Below are 19,121 nucleotides of genomic sequence, written 5' to 3'. Positions count from 1 at the left end.
ATGCAGCAAAGCCAATGAATATTTTACCGTTGTGATTCAAAATATAGATTGGGTCAGAGCTCTCAATGTATTCAAGCAAACCTGAAACGAACCAAAACAATAACAATAAAAGAAAATTACAAATATGAATTTACTTATGGCATTGACATTCAGCAAGATGTTAAGGTTTCATTATTGTGTCGATTTGATTTAAAGAAATTCCCAAAAACAAATTACAGTCAAGTTCATAAAATTGTGTTGAATTGAAAGTGTCAACCTGAGATAATCATCATTGATGATGACGATTGAACAATATTCGTTGCTGATAAGTGTAGAGTGAATTTTTATTTTAATGAAAAAAACTTTCTCTACGGAAAAGGAAGGAGGATTCCAACATGGAGATGGTTTTGTTTTAAAACACAAATGAACCCGTCAATAATTTGAGTCCGTTTTTGTAGGTCAAAATGACCGTTGGAAGATAGAGAAGATAAAAGGGTGAGCATTAGAATAAGAGCAAAATAGAAAATAGCCAAACTTGAAAGGTTGATGGGTAAATTCAGCAAATCAATTTAAGCAAATTCACTTCCAGCAAAAACTTTTTGAGCTAATCTCTTTAAGCAAAATCATGTTATTTGTACAATAACTTTGTATATTTTATGCTTGATCTGATTCACCTTTATACAATCAATTCAATGTTTTGGAAGATAAAGATTATTCGTAACACAAAGTTATCATCATCACCAAACATCAAGCTTACCAGTTCAATGTTACAGCAAAATCTAATTAATTTCAGTAAAGATCATCCAATTATGATCTAAGAATACAATTTAATGATTTCGTAAATTTTTCATATGGATGAAGCTCTTTTAGTTGCTAAATCTCCTAATAGATGGCAGCACACCACTGATACCAGAAATCTCGAGTTAGTTATTTGTTTTATCGCTAGATGGGTGCAGGAGCTACGATAACTAAATAAATTTAAAAAAAAACTATTAACTTTCAATTGGAAATCAAATCAAATCAAAAGGGTACGATAATTTAAATAAACACAAAAATGTGAGCCTCTTAATTGTGCCAAGCAATTAAATTCATCTGTCGTGTTAATTGATAAGCACCTAACGCACAATTTGTCCCGTTAATTATCAAACAATTAACATTAATTATTGTTGGTGAAACGTTAAATTCACTGAATCAAAAAGATTAACATTAATTTGAGAAAAAAATTAAACTAAAAACGATTCAACAATCAGAAATAAATTGTTCATCTTAACTGTCCAACTAAGTAACAAGACTTTAAATTGTAAAACAACAATTTACTAATGATTATGGCGGACAATCAAAAATTTCATATATTATCATCAATGAGCAACATGATTAACCTAATTTAAAATTTTTCTTCAACATCACTGACCCATAAATAGATTGTCCAAATTTAAATAGTTAATCACACAATCAACAATCAGACACCAACGCTTTAAATAAACAAACCCATTGGCACATTGACAATTAACAATAATCGTTGATTTAAAAGTAAGAAAAGATAAACAAAATTGTGAAAACAATTGATGGACAACAATTGAAAGCTTGATTATCATAAAGAGAGTAAAAAATAATCAAATCAAACCTAATCAACCAATTAATAGTAACAATAAGATACGAATTACAATATTAATCAATCAGGAAGTGACCGGTTGATTGGATAGACAAACGGAAATGCTTAACAATCAAATGATAACAACGACAATCAAAGTTGATCATCAAAACAGAATCAAAACAAATACAATATCTTATACACCAATCGAAAGGTCAAGTTAAAAGTCAGGTCATTATAATCAACAATTGACCATTAGCTTAATCATTATTAACACTTAAATAGACTGGAGGAAAATATAAATAAAAAAATTCATTCACTATTAACAATCTTAATCTAAATCTAGAAACATCATTAATCCAGTTTAAATTGTTAATGTCTATGTGAGTGTGAGAAATCAAAATATTAACACAATCAGAGGGAAATTTTCATTCAACCAAATCAAAATAATCACAATCAAATATCAGTCATTTAATCAATGAGACATTGATTGTCATTCTCATTGATTGTTGACATTATAATCTGACTCTCTCTCTGTCTAAGCACATTAGCACGTGTTGTAACAGTACGTGCTAATGTCCTATTGTGTTCCCTTGCTATTATTGTCATAAAAATTTATTATTATATCATAATCATAATCATAACAATCAACAATCATCTTGTATTGTTAACTGCGATTCCAATGTATTCACAATGATAAATTTTACTTTTTTTTTTACTTTTTTTCCTGTTGGTATACAAATGAGACTGTTGATCATTTTATCACTCGTGTGTCGTGATAATATAATCAAGTTGATATTAATCAAACAAAAATCAGTTAATTTTCAACTATTAACTGTTAAACTAACATTTAAATTGGTGTAAACAATTTAATTTAAATAAGAAACAACTTTATATTATAATAATATAAATCTGATTGTGACTTTATATTAATCTAAGGTTATCATTGTATTGATAATAATATTTCATGTTGATACTTTTGATTGAATCAATTTTAATTGTTGTTTAGTTGATTGTTGATTTATGAATCTCATATTGTCTCTCTTTCTCTTCCGGTTAATTTTACTTTCATCATTAGACTTAATTGTTAGTTGATTGTTATCAGATTTTATCGATCATGATTAACTTTGCATGAATCTGTGTTGGTCAAGAGTTGAGATCATTTTTTTTTTATTGTTCAACAATCAGCTAACAAGATCAATGACTGTTATATATGCAAATTAATCACTTATTTGATTTTACAATTAATGTTTCCACTCTTTCATAATCAGAATATTGTTGCAACAATTTAAATTCCCATCATGATTTACTGATAATATTCATGATTTAATAAACTAATGATTAGATATTCAAATGATAATGATAACGATGTGAAAACATAATGAGCTTAACTTTTTTTTTATTGTAAGTTATGATTATAAATGACTAAATCAAGATACAATCAATAAAAGTTGATTAATTAACAAGAAAAGTACATAAATACAAGTTTGATTAAAAGATAGTCAACAATTTAACTCTCATGATCTAAATCTATTGATAGCAATTAACTGATTCTCATAAATGTTACATTGGATTCATTTTCCTCACTTATACATATTAATATACAAAAGAAAGTGTAACAATTAATCAAAACAATTGAGGCCTGCGATCTAAAGATCGAGATTAATTATGATTTCGATTTAAATTCGTATTATATTTATTTCATACTCTTTTTTATGGCCATACGAATTTCGTATTACGGAACAACCGTTATTTGCACCTTAGGTTAAACAAAGTATTCAAAGCTTTTAATATCCTAGGACGTGCGGTTCATACAATTAAAAAACTTTAATTTAACTTTGATTAAGTTCAATATTTATCATTCCTTCAAATAATCGCAACAACAATCAATTAATTAGAGTAACTGAAAATTAATCCGAATCCAGAACAATTAACAATAATCTGACCCTTAAAGGTTAAATTGTTATCATTAAAATTGACCATTACAATTAGATAGATATATAATTATGAGAAACAAAAAGTTTCCTGATTGTTACAATAACAATCAATAAATATGATTAAGAGCAGTAAAAGTTAATCATTGATAACAATTAAACAGAAAGTGTAATCAACTAATCTAATGATATGTTATTTTGTTATGTGTTATTAATGATAATATGTTTGTAACTGTTTGAAATGAAATGATTTAATCAAATAGTTGATTTCATCCCATTTAATATCATTGTTTTGTTTTAAAATGATTAAATTAATCAATCAGAAAACCAGTTTAATCAAGATTAATATCAGTAGTTAACAATAATAATAATCTGAATGAGAATCTGAAAAGACAAAACTGGATTGAAATTCATAACTGATTATAATCATCACCATTATGATTATCATGATGATTAACTTTGGGTTGATCAATTATCTTGATAAATAGGGAAAAACAAAACAAAATAAATGTCTAATTAACTTTGATTGAACATCATTATCATTATTTAGTTAATCACCTTGTATCTTAAATCTGATCTTGAAAATTATCATCAAGGTGAGTCCATTGGGCTGATGAAACACTTTCACTTGTAAGGGAAAATTTTTTTTTCTTAACTTTCATTTATCATCCTCATCCTCATCTTCTCCTCCTTCTTCTGCATCATCATCATCATCATCATCATCTTAATCATCATTAACTTTCCCTGAACAATCAATGAGATTCAATCAACAGTCAAAGATTGTTATTAGTTGTTTGTTACCTGGAAACATTTGAATGAAAACTTTGTTTCCATTACGATAACAATTACTTTTAATTCAATTGTAATAGTTTTTCATTTTTAAATTCAATTGATTGAACAATTAATTTTGATCAATGGGAAGTGAATGATCAAATTAATAGATCACCAGGGTTAACAATTGTGATCAACATAATCATTTCCAAGGTATATTAACAAATTTTGTTTTTGTTACAATTTACTAATCATCATCATCGTTCACAATATAATAATATTAACTAATCTTATATTTTTTTTCATTGACAGTTAAAGTTAGTTGATTAGTTTGCTTGATTGTTGATTGTTATTATTATCATCATAATTGTCATTGTTATTGTTATTATATTTTATTCATTCATTGTTGATTAGTTGATATAATTTAAAAAAGTAAATGGATTTTAAAATGAAACCTTCATTGAAAGTGGTTGAAATTAAATTTAATTGTTTCGTTTTCTCATTTCTAAATTGTTTATTAACTTTCAATTGTTGAGCCCGTTGTAGTTTATCAATTGTAACAATCAAAATTTAGCCTTTTCATCATTATTATTACTAAATCACAATCTATTAATCACAATCGAGGGTGGTGGTGATTTGATTTGGCCCATTTTCTTGATCACCATTATTATTAATCCCTTAATCCAAAGTAATTAACTTAATTATTTCAAAATGAAACTAGAGCTAATCTAATACAATTTGTATTGATCACAACAATAAGTTTTACAATAACAATTAACTTACATTATCTAATACACAGCTAGTATATAATCAAATTTAATCAACCACATCAACAATTACGATATTGTCCAAGGTGATCAATATAATTAACCCATTAATTAAGCTGTAACGGTTAACACTAATGTCCAACTTAGTGAGAAAGCCACTTTAAACTGACCACTAACAACAATCAATCAAACCTATTGAAAGTAAGACACTCATTGAAACAATTTGATAGTTAATAATTTTCTAATTATAAATTTTAATCATCTCACCTTAATCATAATCATCTTTTGTCACCAAATCTAACACATCCAATGTCTCATTATCTTAATAATTATCTTGAATCTCTCAGATTTAATGATGATATTATTTTTCATCTTCTTTTTTTTTGTCTTAGTCTCCTAAAGATGCTAATTAAATGTCAACCTTTACTTGTCATCTTAAACTGATGTTTCTTAATTGTGTCTCCATCTTCATCCTCCTTGTCACCTTATCCTCTCGTTGTCTCAGATGAGGATGAAATTGTTAGACATTTCTACATGAATATATATTTATATACCTTTAAACCCAATGGGAGCTATTGACAGTAATTAGCATGTCAAGATGATGATGATGATGAGGAAGAGGAAAAAAATTTGCAAAGGATGTTGATTGTAAAAAATTGCCTTAATCAAATCATTTTCACTCATCATCACCATCATCAGTTTGATGCCATCTATTAAAATCTTAAATAGTTTCCTAGATTGTTCATCATCCTCATCGTCTCCCACATAATATTTTCAGTGACTTTTTCTCATCCTCATCACCCAGTTGAACTCATTGATTGTTAAAAAAGAAAATCTCTTCCAAGAAACACCTAATTTATCCTGAAACTTATCATCAACTTCATTATCATCTCCATGTTTCAAAAAATTCATAGTTTATTAGCAAATATATATCATCTTGAAGATACTCTACCTGTCGATAGTTTCATCATCTTCATCTTGACGACGTTTTGTTTGAGAAACTTTTCAACCATCAATCATTTTCTTTTCTCCCTTAAAAACCTTAACTTTGTTCAGAATTTTTTTTTCTCAATCTTCTCCATCTTCTCCATGGCCTCCTCCTCCTTCTCATCATCATCATCATCATCTTCCTCTCTCTCTCTCTCTTCATCCTCATCATCTTCATCTCTCTTTCAGGCCTCTTCAAAACTTGCGTAGGTATTTTCACAACTAATATATGATAACTCACAGAAAAAACTTACAGAGTCTTTTTTTCACTCTAATCATAATCTTCATTATTACTATTATATTGTTCAAGTATATTACTTGGAACCTATGAAAAAAAATACATCAAGATGATGAAGATGAAGTTAATGATGATGATGATTGCAATAAACAAAGTTTATTATTATTAATAGTTTACTGAGAAAAAAATCTTCCATTTCCTTTATTATTATTTACTTTTGATGAGAGTTTATTTTGTTTGAGTATTTTTCTTACTCTTACCGTAAGTTATGTTTACTATTTGATTGAAATAAACAATAAAGAAAAAGTTTATCAATGAAAATAATTATCAACTCAATTGATAAAAACAAAAATCTGCAATTATTAGTTACCTTCTATTAATAATCTTAATTATTATTAATAATAAGTACAAAATGTTTAGTAAGTTGATTATTCAATCAATTTGAATATTGAATACCAATTGTTTCTTAGATTATCGATTGGGTCCTGATCCAAATGAAATAATTGATTTATCATCTCCATCGGTCAAGATATTAGTTGTTTGTAACCATTACACGGTCATGGATGCTCTTATTTTGTACTTTGGATGCCTTGCTAATGAGTTTGTAAAATTTGTCATTGTTTGGAGTAAAGAGCATCAATTTAGACCTAATGGACTAATTTATAAAATACGAAATGATTTCGGCGTGGATTCGAGTTTCAAGAAAGGCGATTTCATTGAATACTGGGCGGTGAATTCGCGAAACCACAGAACTATTTGTCTTTTCCCGGAAGGTATTTATAAATGATACAATGTTTCCTGATTGAAGAAACCAAACTTTATAATGAATGAACCTTTTTCTTCATAACAACGAATCAAATTTGGTTCGTTGGACAATTTTTCAAGGGCGAGTAGTTAATAAAAAGATGACTTTGGATCATGTTGAGGGTTTTGAATCAAGTTGAGGGTTTTGGATCAGGGGGTTTCTGAATCAAAGTGAGGGTTGTGAATCAAATTTTTCCTGAATTTTTTTTGCGCGAAATTTAAAAAAAGAGAAAGTTTAATTAATGGAAATTAACGAAATTTAATGAGCTTTTTTGTCAATTAATGAATGGAATTTTGATTACATAAAGATTATAACCCTCGTGGGTTCTTCTTAAATTTTTCAGTATTCATTGAAAATTCTTGTTTCATTTTCTTCATCACTCAGGTGAGGAATGAAATTTCTTCTTCTCCTTCCTGACCTTCTTTTATTTTCAGCATTTCTCTCATTTCCATGTTCTCCCTGTGGAGGGCTTCATTTTTGTGAGCTTCTTCATTGAACAGCTTGTCCAGTGCTGATATTTGTTCAACCAAATCATTAATTGTTTTATTGCTGTTTTTGGCAATAGGAATAGCCTTGGCTGATGTCAGATCAGCCAACTGTTCTTTAATTATCACCTTAACCTCGGCTTGATTTATTCCATGTAAAAATGGTACAGTGTGTTTCTAAAAAGCGTTACGGACTTTGAATCGCAATAACTTTTTTTCTGGCCAAGATATTTTAAAATAGTTTTTAGATTCAAATTGTACATAGTCTAATTAGGTTTAAAACAACTTAAAAACTATTCTTATTTTTATCGTTAAAAATATTTTTTCATTCAAATGAAAATTGATTTTTTTCAAAACGGAAAAAGGATTTTAGTTACCATTCCCCACTATAGGGACGATCGTGAAGATTTTCCTGATTTTCTCTGTTTTTTACGATTTATCTCAGGTTTGTTGCTCAACTATAAGTACCAGCACATCATTTTGATCGCCTTCAAATTTTCTTTCAAATAATATGACAAAAAAAAATATAAAAAAAAAATTCGTTGAATAATTAACCAAAAACCTAATGGAAGATCAATTTTCATTTGAATGAAAAAATATTTTTAACGATAAAAATAAGAATAGTTTTTAAGTTGTTTTAAACCTAATTAGACTATGTACAATTTGAATCTAAAAATTATTTTTAAATATCTTGGCTAGAAAAAAGTTATTGCGATTCAGAGTCCGTAACGCTTTTTAGAAACACACTGTATACTGGCCATAGCCATAAAAAATTAAATAAACCTTATAAGTTATTTCGAAGTGATAAATTGATGCTACTTTGATATATGATAATATTGATAAAATTACCAGAAATTAAATAACATCAGTCTAAAGATTAAACATTGAAGTTTTTTATGAGAGACATAATTCCATTTTCTGATGAGTAGGTCACTTTTGGGACAATATTTTTCATCAAGCGATTAAAATAATGCTTATCAAATGTTTTCAGCTTATTATTTATTCTTGCTATGAGTTCATCTTGGTTTTTTGCCTTCCATCCGTTAGCGTAGACTTTGGCCTTAAGATGAGAAAAAAAGTTTCAATTGGCCTCAACATAGGGACTGCGGATGGTTTTTCGAGCTTATTGACACATGCGATGCCAGCGCTATCTAGAACTTCTAAAGTTCGCTTTGCGTAATGAGAAGAGGCATTCTTTCGTTTTGACGCTCGTTTTGTTGGTCACTCACTTTAGGTATTGTACGTCGAGCTCGAACTTTGATATCATTATCAGATAGAATTTTTTCTACTGTTTTATCTGGTACCTTAATTGCCCGATCAATAGCACTATAACCATGAAAAATTTTATTTTCCATCATTTTGATTATTTTGTTTAATTCTCGACGGTTAACGACGATTTTTGGCCTCCCAAGGTTAGAGTTCAGGTCATTTTCCTTGTTTAAAGATAATTTGTTAAAGTAGTTGTAGGCCGTTGATTTTTTGGCACCAAATTCACGGAATTTACTAATTCATTTTTATTTTTTGATTCACAATTAGCAAAATAATGAGTTGAACACAGTTTTCTTAAACTACTCTGGTCTATGGCCAATAATTAACTAACTTTTTGTGCTAATCCTTTCAAATTTTGTCTAGACATCGATCACATTGTTGTTAATTTATAAAAAAAAACCGTTACAATTGAATCAAACCCTTTTCTCTTTTTTTTCTCAAATCGATTTTTTAATCTCATTCTTTATTTCAATTATAATTATGGTTTTAAACCAATTGATATTTGAATAACAGTTTTAATAAAAAAACAGTTTGATTGTTTAAGGAAAAATAAGGAAAAGCAGTTAATTACCAGAAAAAGATAAGTAATAACAATAATCAGTTGATTGTTGGGTTGATAAATAAACTCCTACATTATTTTACTCTTACCCTGTTGATTGTTGTAATTCGTAAACTGTCGATAAATACAATAGGTTATCGCATTTCCCCGTAATTATCACCAGCACTTATCATTGAGAAAAACTCGGCTTCAAGTCCCTTTTGACACTATTGGGTATGCATGGCTTGGAGATGAATTCTCAGCCTAAACGCTTAAGATTCACAAAGAAGCTCTTTTTTGTCATCAACCGAATATAAAACCATACGTTTGAAGATAAAAATTATCCACTTAAAGGGCTTTTCAATTAACTGAGAAACCGAATTAAACTTGGTGAATGTTGGTTAAAATATCAGCTCGTTGGTTAATTGTCAGCTGATTGCGAAAAATAACCGAGCTTTACCTTTTCCATTAACTTTTTGCCGTAGCTTGCACTGTGCTTTTCAAATAACCAACAAGTAGTCTAATCGTAGTGATGATTAGATAATCTAAAAAACTCACCATAACTCAGATTAAACATACAGTCGTGAAAAATGAGTTTCGAATGGTTTTTAATCATTCGCGCAGGTAGTGACTAAAATTAATAGATTAAACAATCAAGATAAGAAAATCAATGAGTAAATCATCTAAGTCTTATCACTGATGATAAAGATTATCAATTGATTTTAGTAGCTAAGTTGCGAATGATTAAAACCATTCGAAACTCATTTTTCATGACTGTATTGATGGAAAAATAGATTAATGGAAAAGCCTTTAAATTGCTATCTAATCAATTGGATCTTTTTCTAGTTTGAATCTAATTTAAAACTTGACGATCAATTGAAGAGTTTACAATCAACTCAGCTGCTAATTTACGTATCAGATATGATAAAGAGTAATAAGTTTTTTTTCTTGGATATGATTTACTTTTTTAAATTACTATTATTTCTACTATTATTACTTTACAAAGTTATTAGCAACAATATAAAATGTAACTGTTAATTGTTTACGTAGAAATCATAACTAAATCTTGTTTATTTATCAATATCTATGATTCAATTAATTTACCAAATTAAAACGACGCAATAGTAAACAGAAGGCTTTCTGGTTCAGTATTTGAGTCTTCATGTTAATTGTGCCCTTTCAAAGCAGTTCAGCTGCAATTAAGTTCAATTCAATTGAATTTTTTTTTTTCATATAAATTGTAGACGTTGGTTGATTTTGCATTAATTTGACTTGAAATAGTTACAGGTAACAGTAAATGATCAACAATGAATCTTTCAACTATACAAAGGAGAGTTTTACACTTTTTACTTTTAATCAATTTAACTCTAATTGCGATTTCGCAAATTGTATTGTATTGTCTGATTTCACCATTGAAATTAGTTTCATATTCATGTTTTATTAAATTGGACAAAATTTTGATTGGTTTGTTTGCCAGAATCATCGGTCCTTGGTTGACTTTACTGGTATACAAAGTGAAAGGTGAGTGATAACTTTTTTGGTTTTTGAGTAAATTTAATAAAATTTGCAGCTTCGTTTACAAAATTGTCGCTACTTGGCTATCATTAGTTGACCTGAAAAGTAAGTGATAACTTTTTTGATTCAATAATATAATTATTACCAATTGTTTCTTAGATTATCGATTGGGTCCTGATCCAAATGAAATAATTGATTTATCATCTCCATCGGTCAAGATACTAATTGTCTGTAACCATCAAACGGTCATGGATGCTGTTATAATGTACTTTGGATGCCTCGATAATAAGTTTGTAAAATTCGTCCTTGTTTGGAGTAAATATTATCGATTTAGGATCAATGGACTAGTTCATAAAATACGAAATGATTTCGGCATTGATTCGAGTTTCAAGAAAGGCGATTTCGTTGAATACTGGGAGTTGACCTCGAGAAATTACAATACTGTTGTTCTTTGCCCGGAAGGTATTTATAAATGATAATGACTAATTTAATTCGATTTAAACGTCTAATTTGATTCGTTTGACAATTTTTCAAGGTGCATTTCGAAATGTTTACTTGGAATCAAGTTTCAGATATGCTGAGAAAAATGGTTTACCCCAATTGACCAGAACTGTTTGGCCTCGAACGCGTGCTTTTCTCGATATAGTTGATAAAAGAAATGGTTTCACTCATATTATTGATACTACTATAATATATGATAATATCGATAAACTTACCAGAAATTTGTTTCTTCATACAGAGCAGTTAATGGGCAGTTCTTTCTATTCTGTGATCAGAGTATTCGAGATCATTGATGACGATAAAAGTGAGACAATCAACGATTATGACCAAATAGTCAACGATTTTAATAAAATACAATCATTAGAAACAGTTGAACAATCAGATTGTGTTTACAGAGTACCAAGAAGTAAATTAAACGAATCGTGGTTACAACAATTATGGTTAAGTAAAGACTCGATGATGAATTCATTTTACCAAGACAAGGACAATTTCGTTGGCAAATTCAAGCCTAATTGTTACAACCAAATCAATTTATTTCATATCATGGATTTCTTACTTGCCAATTCAGTTTACATCCCAATGGGATCAACAATAATCTACCTCGTTTATTTATCAATCGCTGCGATTTTCAAGCTTTTTATTTGATGAATCCATCAAACTTACCAATCAAGAGAGATTATGAAATAGTTAATTGTTGACTGCGATCCTGAGAGTTTAATTGAATAAATGTATGGTTTTTGTGGCTACGAATTAGTTTGATAAATTGTTGATCGAATCTGTTAATTGTTTCAATCATATTCATTATATCAAACAAATTGATCTTTTTCCATATTAATCAACATTGTTACATTTGAGCTTATTGATTAATCAACTTGTAACTTGATATTAAGCTTTAGTATTAATCATCAACCTATAAATTGTTACACGTATTAAAAATAATAATTAATTGTGATCAACAATTTTTGTACTTTCATTTGGTTTCACTTTAATCAACTAATCATAATAATGACACTTTTAATTAACGGTAAAATGATACCTCTTGTTTGACAAGCATGTATAGTTAATTAATTAATAGTATTTTAAAAAATAGATGAATGGAAAAGCTCTTTAAATTGCTATCTAATCAATTGGATCTTTTTCTAGTTTGAATCTAATTTAAAACTTCACGATCAATTGAAGAGTTTGCAATCAACTCAGCTGCTAATTTACATATCAGATATGATAAAGAGTAATGAGTTGTTTTTCTTGGATATGATTTACTTTTTTAAATTGCTATTATTTACCTTTACAAAGTTATTAGCAACAATAGACAATTGAAAATGTAACTGTTAATTGCTTACGCAGAAATCATAACTAATTCTTGTTTATTTATCAATATCTATGATTCAATTAATTTACCAAATTAAAACGACGCAATAGTAAACAGAAGGCTTTCTGGTTCAGTATTTGAGTCTTCATGTTAATTGTGCCCTTTCAAAGCAATTCAGCTGCAATTAGGTTCAATTCAATTGAATTTTTTTTCATATAAATTGTAGACGTTGGTTGATTTTGCATTAATTCAACTTAAAATAGCTACAGGTAACAGTAAATGATCAACAATGAATCTTTCAACTAGACAAAGGAGAGTTTTACACTTTTTCTGTTTAATCAATTTAACTCTAACTGCGATTTCGCTAATTGTATTGTATTGTCTGATTTCACCATTAAAATTAGTTTCATATTCATGTTTTACTAAATTGGACAAAATTTTCTTAGCTTCGCTTGTCAAAATTATCAGTGTTTGGTTGACGTTATGCTATAAAGGTAAGTAACTTTTTTGATTTTTATAATAAATTAATTTTCATTTGGTTATTAGGTTATCGGTTGGGTCCTGATCCAAATGAAATAATTGATTTATCATCCATAAAAGTATTGTTTATTTCTAACCATCAAACAATCATGGATTCTCTTATTTTGCATTCAATATTTCTCGATAATAAGTTTGTAAAATTTGTCATTGTTTGGAGTAAAGAGCATCAATTTAGACCTAATGGACTAATTTATAAAATACGAAATGATTTCGGCGTTGATTCGAGTTTCAAGAAAGGTGATTTCGTTGAATACTGGGCGCTGAACTCGAGAAATTACAATACTGTTGTTCTTTGCCCGGAAGGTATTTATTACTAATTGTTCATTGATTCCTATTTAAATGGTTTATTTGATTCAAATTTGTTTTAAGGTGGATTTCGAAGTGATGAATTGAAATCGAGTTTCAGATATGCTGAGAAAAATGGTTTACCCAATTGACCAGAACTGTTTGGCCTCGAACGCGTGCTTTTCTCGATATTGTTGATAAAAGAAATGGTTTCACTCATATTATTGATGCTACTATAATATATGATAATATCGATAAACTTACCAGAAATTTATTTCTTCATACAGAGCAGTTAATGGGCAGTTCTTTCTATTCTGTGATCAGAGTATTCGAGATCATTGATGACGATAAAAGCGAGACAATCAACGATTATGACCAAATAGTCAACGATTTTAATAAAATACAATCATTAGAAACAGTTGAACAATCAGATTGTGTTTACAGAGTACCAAGAAGTAAATTAAACGAATCGTGGTTACAACAATTATGGTTAAGTAAAGACTCGATGATGAATTCATTTTACCAAGACAAGGACAATTTCGTTGGCAAATTCAAGCCTAATTGTTACAATCAAATCAATTTATTTCATATCATGAATTATTTACTTGCCAATTCAGTTTACATCCCAATGGGATCAACAATAATCTACCTCGTTTATTTATCAATCGCTACGATTTTCAAGATTTTAATTTGACGAATTCATCAAAATCACCAATCAAGAGAAATTATGAAATATTTAATTGTTGACTGCGATCATTAGAGTTTAATTGATTAAATGTACGGTTTTTGTGGCTACGAATTAGTTTGATAAATTGTTGATCGAATCTGTTAATTGTTTCAATCATATTCATTCTATCAAACAAATTGATCTTTTTCCATATTAATAAACATTGTTACATTTGAGCTTATTGATTAATCGACTTGTAACTTGATATTAAGCTTTAGTATTTGAACAATTAATAAATTGTATTCATTAATCATCAACCTATAAATTGTTATACGTATTAAAAATAATAGTTAATTGTGATCAACAATTTTTGTACTTTCATTTGGTTTTACTTTAATCAACTAATCATAATAATGACACTTTTAATTAACGGTAAATGATACCTCTTGTTTGACAAGCATGTATAGTTAATTAGTTAAAAACAAAACTAAATTGTCAACATGATTAACCAAGCAAAAGTTTGGTTAATGTTGACAATTTATTAATTGTGACAACATAATAATAATATTTTTTTACTATAACTTTCAAATTGTAAGTTCAATTGTTTTTCATTGAAGTTGACAAGTTGATTATGATTAAAGAAAACAAGTCAACAATTAATTTGATCATAATATTAGTCTGATTTATTTGTGACACGATTAGTTAATTGTTGTCTTATTATTTATGCGATTTGATGAGCACAATTTATTTCCAAATGTTTAAACTAAACTTGTAATCAGTTGACCGCTGGTCAATTGTGATACTTTTTTATAGTAAGATTTATCATCACAATCAACGGAGGATAAAATTTCACTTTTAATTGTTACCGTTAATTGTTCACAAATTTTGGCTAAAATAATGATACAGTTAAGGTCAAGTTGTTGGTCAATTTAATGAATAAATTTGTACAACAATCAACTAATTATTATCGTTATTTAATCAATGGTTCCAACACTTAAGTTGACAATTAATTGCTATTAATTTGAATAATATGTTAAGTTGATTGTTATCATTAAAATTAATCTAATGAATTAGTTTATTCTTAACAATTAAAAGGTAAGTGATAATCATCAGTAAATTGTTGTAAATATAAAATTTATTAATAAACAATGAATGTTATGAATGATGATTAAGATAATTGATTTGAAATGTAAATTGTTTTCAATTGTAATTGTAGTTTTTAACCAAATTGATATTTGATTAAGGTTGTTAATCAAATAAAACAGTTTGATTGTTTAAGGAAAAACAAGAAAAAGTTTAAATTGTAGTTAATTATCAGAAAAAAACAGGTAACAACAATGAGACAATGAAAAATGATCAATCTTTATGTAATCAGTTGATTGTTGGGTTAACAAATAAACTCCTACATTGTATTTTTCTTACTCTTACCATGTTGATTGTTGTAATTTGTAAATTGTTGATAAATGCAATAGGTTAATCTGAGTAACAAGAGAAACAAAAAAAAATGTAATTATGATTAGACAGTGATTAGGTTCTGATGATTAAGGAGATGATCAAGTTTTAAGTATGTCAGACAAGATGAAAGTCAAGGTAAAGTCATTGAAGGTGGTTTATGATGAAGGTGCGGAGGAAGATGAAGATAATGATAAGGTGAATAATGAAGATGGGGAGGAGGTGAAGGTGGAGGAGGAGATGATGATAAAGGTGATGAGGAGGTAAATGGCCATAGGGATAAACCAGATTGACCGGATTCCATTGTTGATATTGGTACAGAAGCACAGAGAGAGAGAGAGATAATTGAAGATGAGGATGGAGATGAACTAAGTGAGAGTGGAAACAATTGCTGAGGTTCAAGGAGATAGTTCATCGGATGATTATGGTTTTTTCATCTCTCTCACTCTCTATCATCATGTTGCTCTGGTTGAGTGAAAAAACAACAACATGATTGAGCTACAAATTGTTAGGATGATGTTGATATAATTGATGTAGATGATGATGAGAGAGTCAAGTGAATCAATTTTGTCAGTTTGATGGTTTTTTTTACTTGAATCAAATTGGTTGTTGATGATCAACATGAGATGATGATAATGATGTTGATTGTTGTGTATCTTTGCAAGTTTTTGATAGAAATCATTTTATTGGATTAACAATTTCATCGCTTCAAATGATTATATAATAATGGAAATGATTACAAAATAATCAACCCATGATTCCGGTTGAACAAGATGAAAATTTCTGGTTCTCCCTTGGTTAAGACTTTGAGGTTTATCACCTTACGATTATAACAATCAACAAACTGAACAACACCAACAATTTAACTCTAATTGTAATGATTTAAGTGTTAAACAATAGGGATGATTGTCATTCGGTAAGATTTGATTGAAACAATCAACGAATCGATTGGAAAAAATCAAAAAAGTTTTCTGTTTATTTGGTGATGATGATTGTTACCATTGAATGGATCAGTCATTCAATTACAATTCTGGGTGATAATCATGATGATGATTAAGTTGATTGTAAAATTTCAATTACTGGTTAACACCAAATTCAAACAATTTAATACAATACCTGGAGCCACACCTTTGAAATCAGGAACGTAATTGAATCTTTATGATCAAATTATCAATATTAATTTGATTCTTTCATTAATAATATTTGACCTGATTAACTTTTCTTATTGATTAGTATTGATATTATAACCAATACGATGATCTAAATTGTTACAGGTTGAATATGATTAAATTTCAAGCAATTAAATCAATTGACAAGTGAAAGTGAACATACAATTGATTAAATAAAACAATTAAACAAAAATTTAGTTCAAATCCTTTTTCATTATTTTGATAATTGGTTAACCAATTTAATCATTTCTCATTTTTGATAGTTTAGTTGATTGTCCGGTTGATTGTCATGATGAAACAATTTACTTGATCCTAATGAAATATTGTCATATTAATAGTAACTGACAGTTGAGTTGATCATTAACTTTGATCATTAAAATGTATCAACAATTAACTTGAAATCTTAAATTGTCCAGCAAGGAAAAGTAAAGTAAATATCATTACGATTTCTTAATTGTTCATCAAAATCATGACTGATTAATCAACCAGAATGATTAAGAAATTTTGTTTAATCATGTTTGTATCATTGAAAATTAAACCAACAATTAAAATAACTATTATTATTGATACTTAATGGTTTAAATATAATAATAATCATCTTCAAATACAACATCAACAATTAAACAACAAGTAAACTAAATTAACTAATAGAGTCAACAACAAGTATTATGATAATGGTAAACAGAATTGAATTAAATCCTTGAAGCAACAAACTGAATCAAATTTAATTGTTTAATTGAATTTTCCTATTAAATTGTAAGCCAATGATCGTTTTAATCAAATTGTCAAATTAAATGGTTGACAGATTATCAGTCTTAGGTGTTGATACATATTATTATCCCTACAATTGAAATAACATCTTAATCAAATAAATTTTTTTTTCCATACATCAATTGTTACCTATTTTATTAATTGTAACAATTAGATAAATAAACATTGAGTTGTAACATAAAAAAGTCTACCTGTTGTCTAATGACAAGGTAACAATATATAAGTTAATCAAAAGTTTTACAGTCGATGAAAAAGTTTACAACGACAGTAATTAAAGAGACACAGACTGTATACCTGTGAAGATGAAGATGAAGATGAAGATGATAACAATAATAAAAAAGTTCTAGTTCTTAATCAAGGTAAATTGAATTTTCAATTGGATGGTTGGAGTAACTTTAATTCTAAGTTACATTGACAACTTCATCTGTTGGAAATTCAATTTTTACCTGTTGATATATTTTAGAATAGAAAACTTTTTTTTTCTCTTCTTCTTTTTTGGTCGTTTTCTATTCTTTTTCAGCATCGATGTGTGAGGCTCTAATTTAGAAAAGGTAATAACTTTATCTCTCTTTACAAATGATAATAATAGTATATCAGGTAAGAGAATTAGAGTTGGACAGTGTTCGAGGGTGGAGGTGGGAAGTGGTCGGTCCATTGAGAGGAAAAGGTTTTACTCTCTCTCTCTCTCTCTCTCTCTCTCTCTCTTTCTTTCTTTGGTCTACCTGGTAATTTAATAACAATTAGAGTGAACTTAGAGTGGGAAAAATATTATCAATTGATAGGGATTGTAGTAGATGGACTATTAAAATATATATATATTAGTTTTGCTTGCTTCTTGCCGCTGGTCAAGCAAGTGGACACACAAGGCTACCTGGTGAAAGGTAATAATGTTTATTTTGGTCATACTTTAATTGTATTGTGTTGATGGAGGAGGAGGATGAGAAGGATGATCAAGATTGTTGATTATTTATCTTGAACATTTTTTTCCTTCTCAATTATTTTGATGATGGTCAGTTCGGGTCAGTTTAATTTAATTGTTTCCTTTTGCAGTTGATTGTTTGTTTGTTGTTGATTGAATTTAAGTTTTCTTTGTCCAATCTCTCCCTTTCTCTCTCTCTCTCTCTTTCTCTTTATTTGATCAGTAAATTACTTCAACTTGATATAATTAACTGAAGTAAAGAGAAGGTAAAAGTAAAAAAGTTCTAATAATGAATTCGAAAAAAAAAATTCAGAGATCGATAACCAATAGAAACTTTTTTCTCCAAAATCAGAGAAAAGAAAAGAAATAATTGATATATGAAATTTTCTTTTCCAACCAAATCGATGGTTAAAGTTGTTGGAGAAAAAAGTTCTATACTGAGTAAATGCTATCGAAAGCAAGACAAATGAAATTGTTGAAAACAAAAAAAAAAAAACAAATAGTAGATCTTTTCTTCAATAGATGGAAGTGATAACCTGTTGGAAAGAAAAAAATATTAGCGAACTGCACTTGCGCAAGAGAGAAGAGAACATTTTTCTTCTATTCTCTTTTCCTTTATTATCTTTCAG

General features: G+C 28.3%; 2 protein-coding genes across 2 annotated transcripts; both read left to right on the top strand.

The window, feature by feature from the left end:
* Positions 1-10,665: 10,665 nt before the first annotated feature.
* LOC128388289 (acyl-CoA:lysophosphatidylglycerol acyltransferase 1-like) lies at positions 10,666-12,330 on the top strand. Its single transcript, XM_053347682.1, has 3 exons — positions 10,666-10,885; positions 11,039-11,341; positions 11,415-12,330. Exons 1-3 carry the CDS (start codon positions 10,672-10,674, stop codon positions 12,023-12,025), a joined length of 1,128 nt encoding a protein of 375 aa, XP_053203657.1. The 5' UTR covers positions 10,666-10,671; the 3' UTR covers positions 12,026-12,330.
* Positions 12,331-12,838: 508 nt separating this feature from the next.
* Positions 12,839-13,666, top strand: LOC128388187 (acyl-CoA:lysophosphatidylglycerol acyltransferase 1-like). The gene is made up of 3 exons (XM_053347554.1): positions 12,839-13,183; positions 13,236-13,532; positions 13,599-13,666. Exons 1-3 carry the CDS (start codon positions 12,979-12,981, stop codon positions 13,664-13,666), a joined length of 570 nt encoding a protein of 189 aa, XP_053203529.1. The 5' UTR covers positions 12,839-12,978.
* The last annotated feature ends 5,455 nt before the right edge of the window (positions 13,667-19,121 follow it).

This window comes from Panonychus citri, unplaced genomic scaffold, assembly GCF_014898815.1.
Source record: "Panonychus citri isolate SS breed McGregor unplaced genomic scaffold, ASM1489881v1 Contig00096, whole genome shotgun sequence".
Taxonomy (NCBI): domain Eukaryota; kingdom Metazoa; phylum Arthropoda; class Arachnida; order Trombidiformes; family Tetranychidae; genus Panonychus; species Panonychus citri.
Note: the sequence above shows the minus strand (reverse complement) of the source record. Positions and strands in the feature narration are given on the sequence as shown.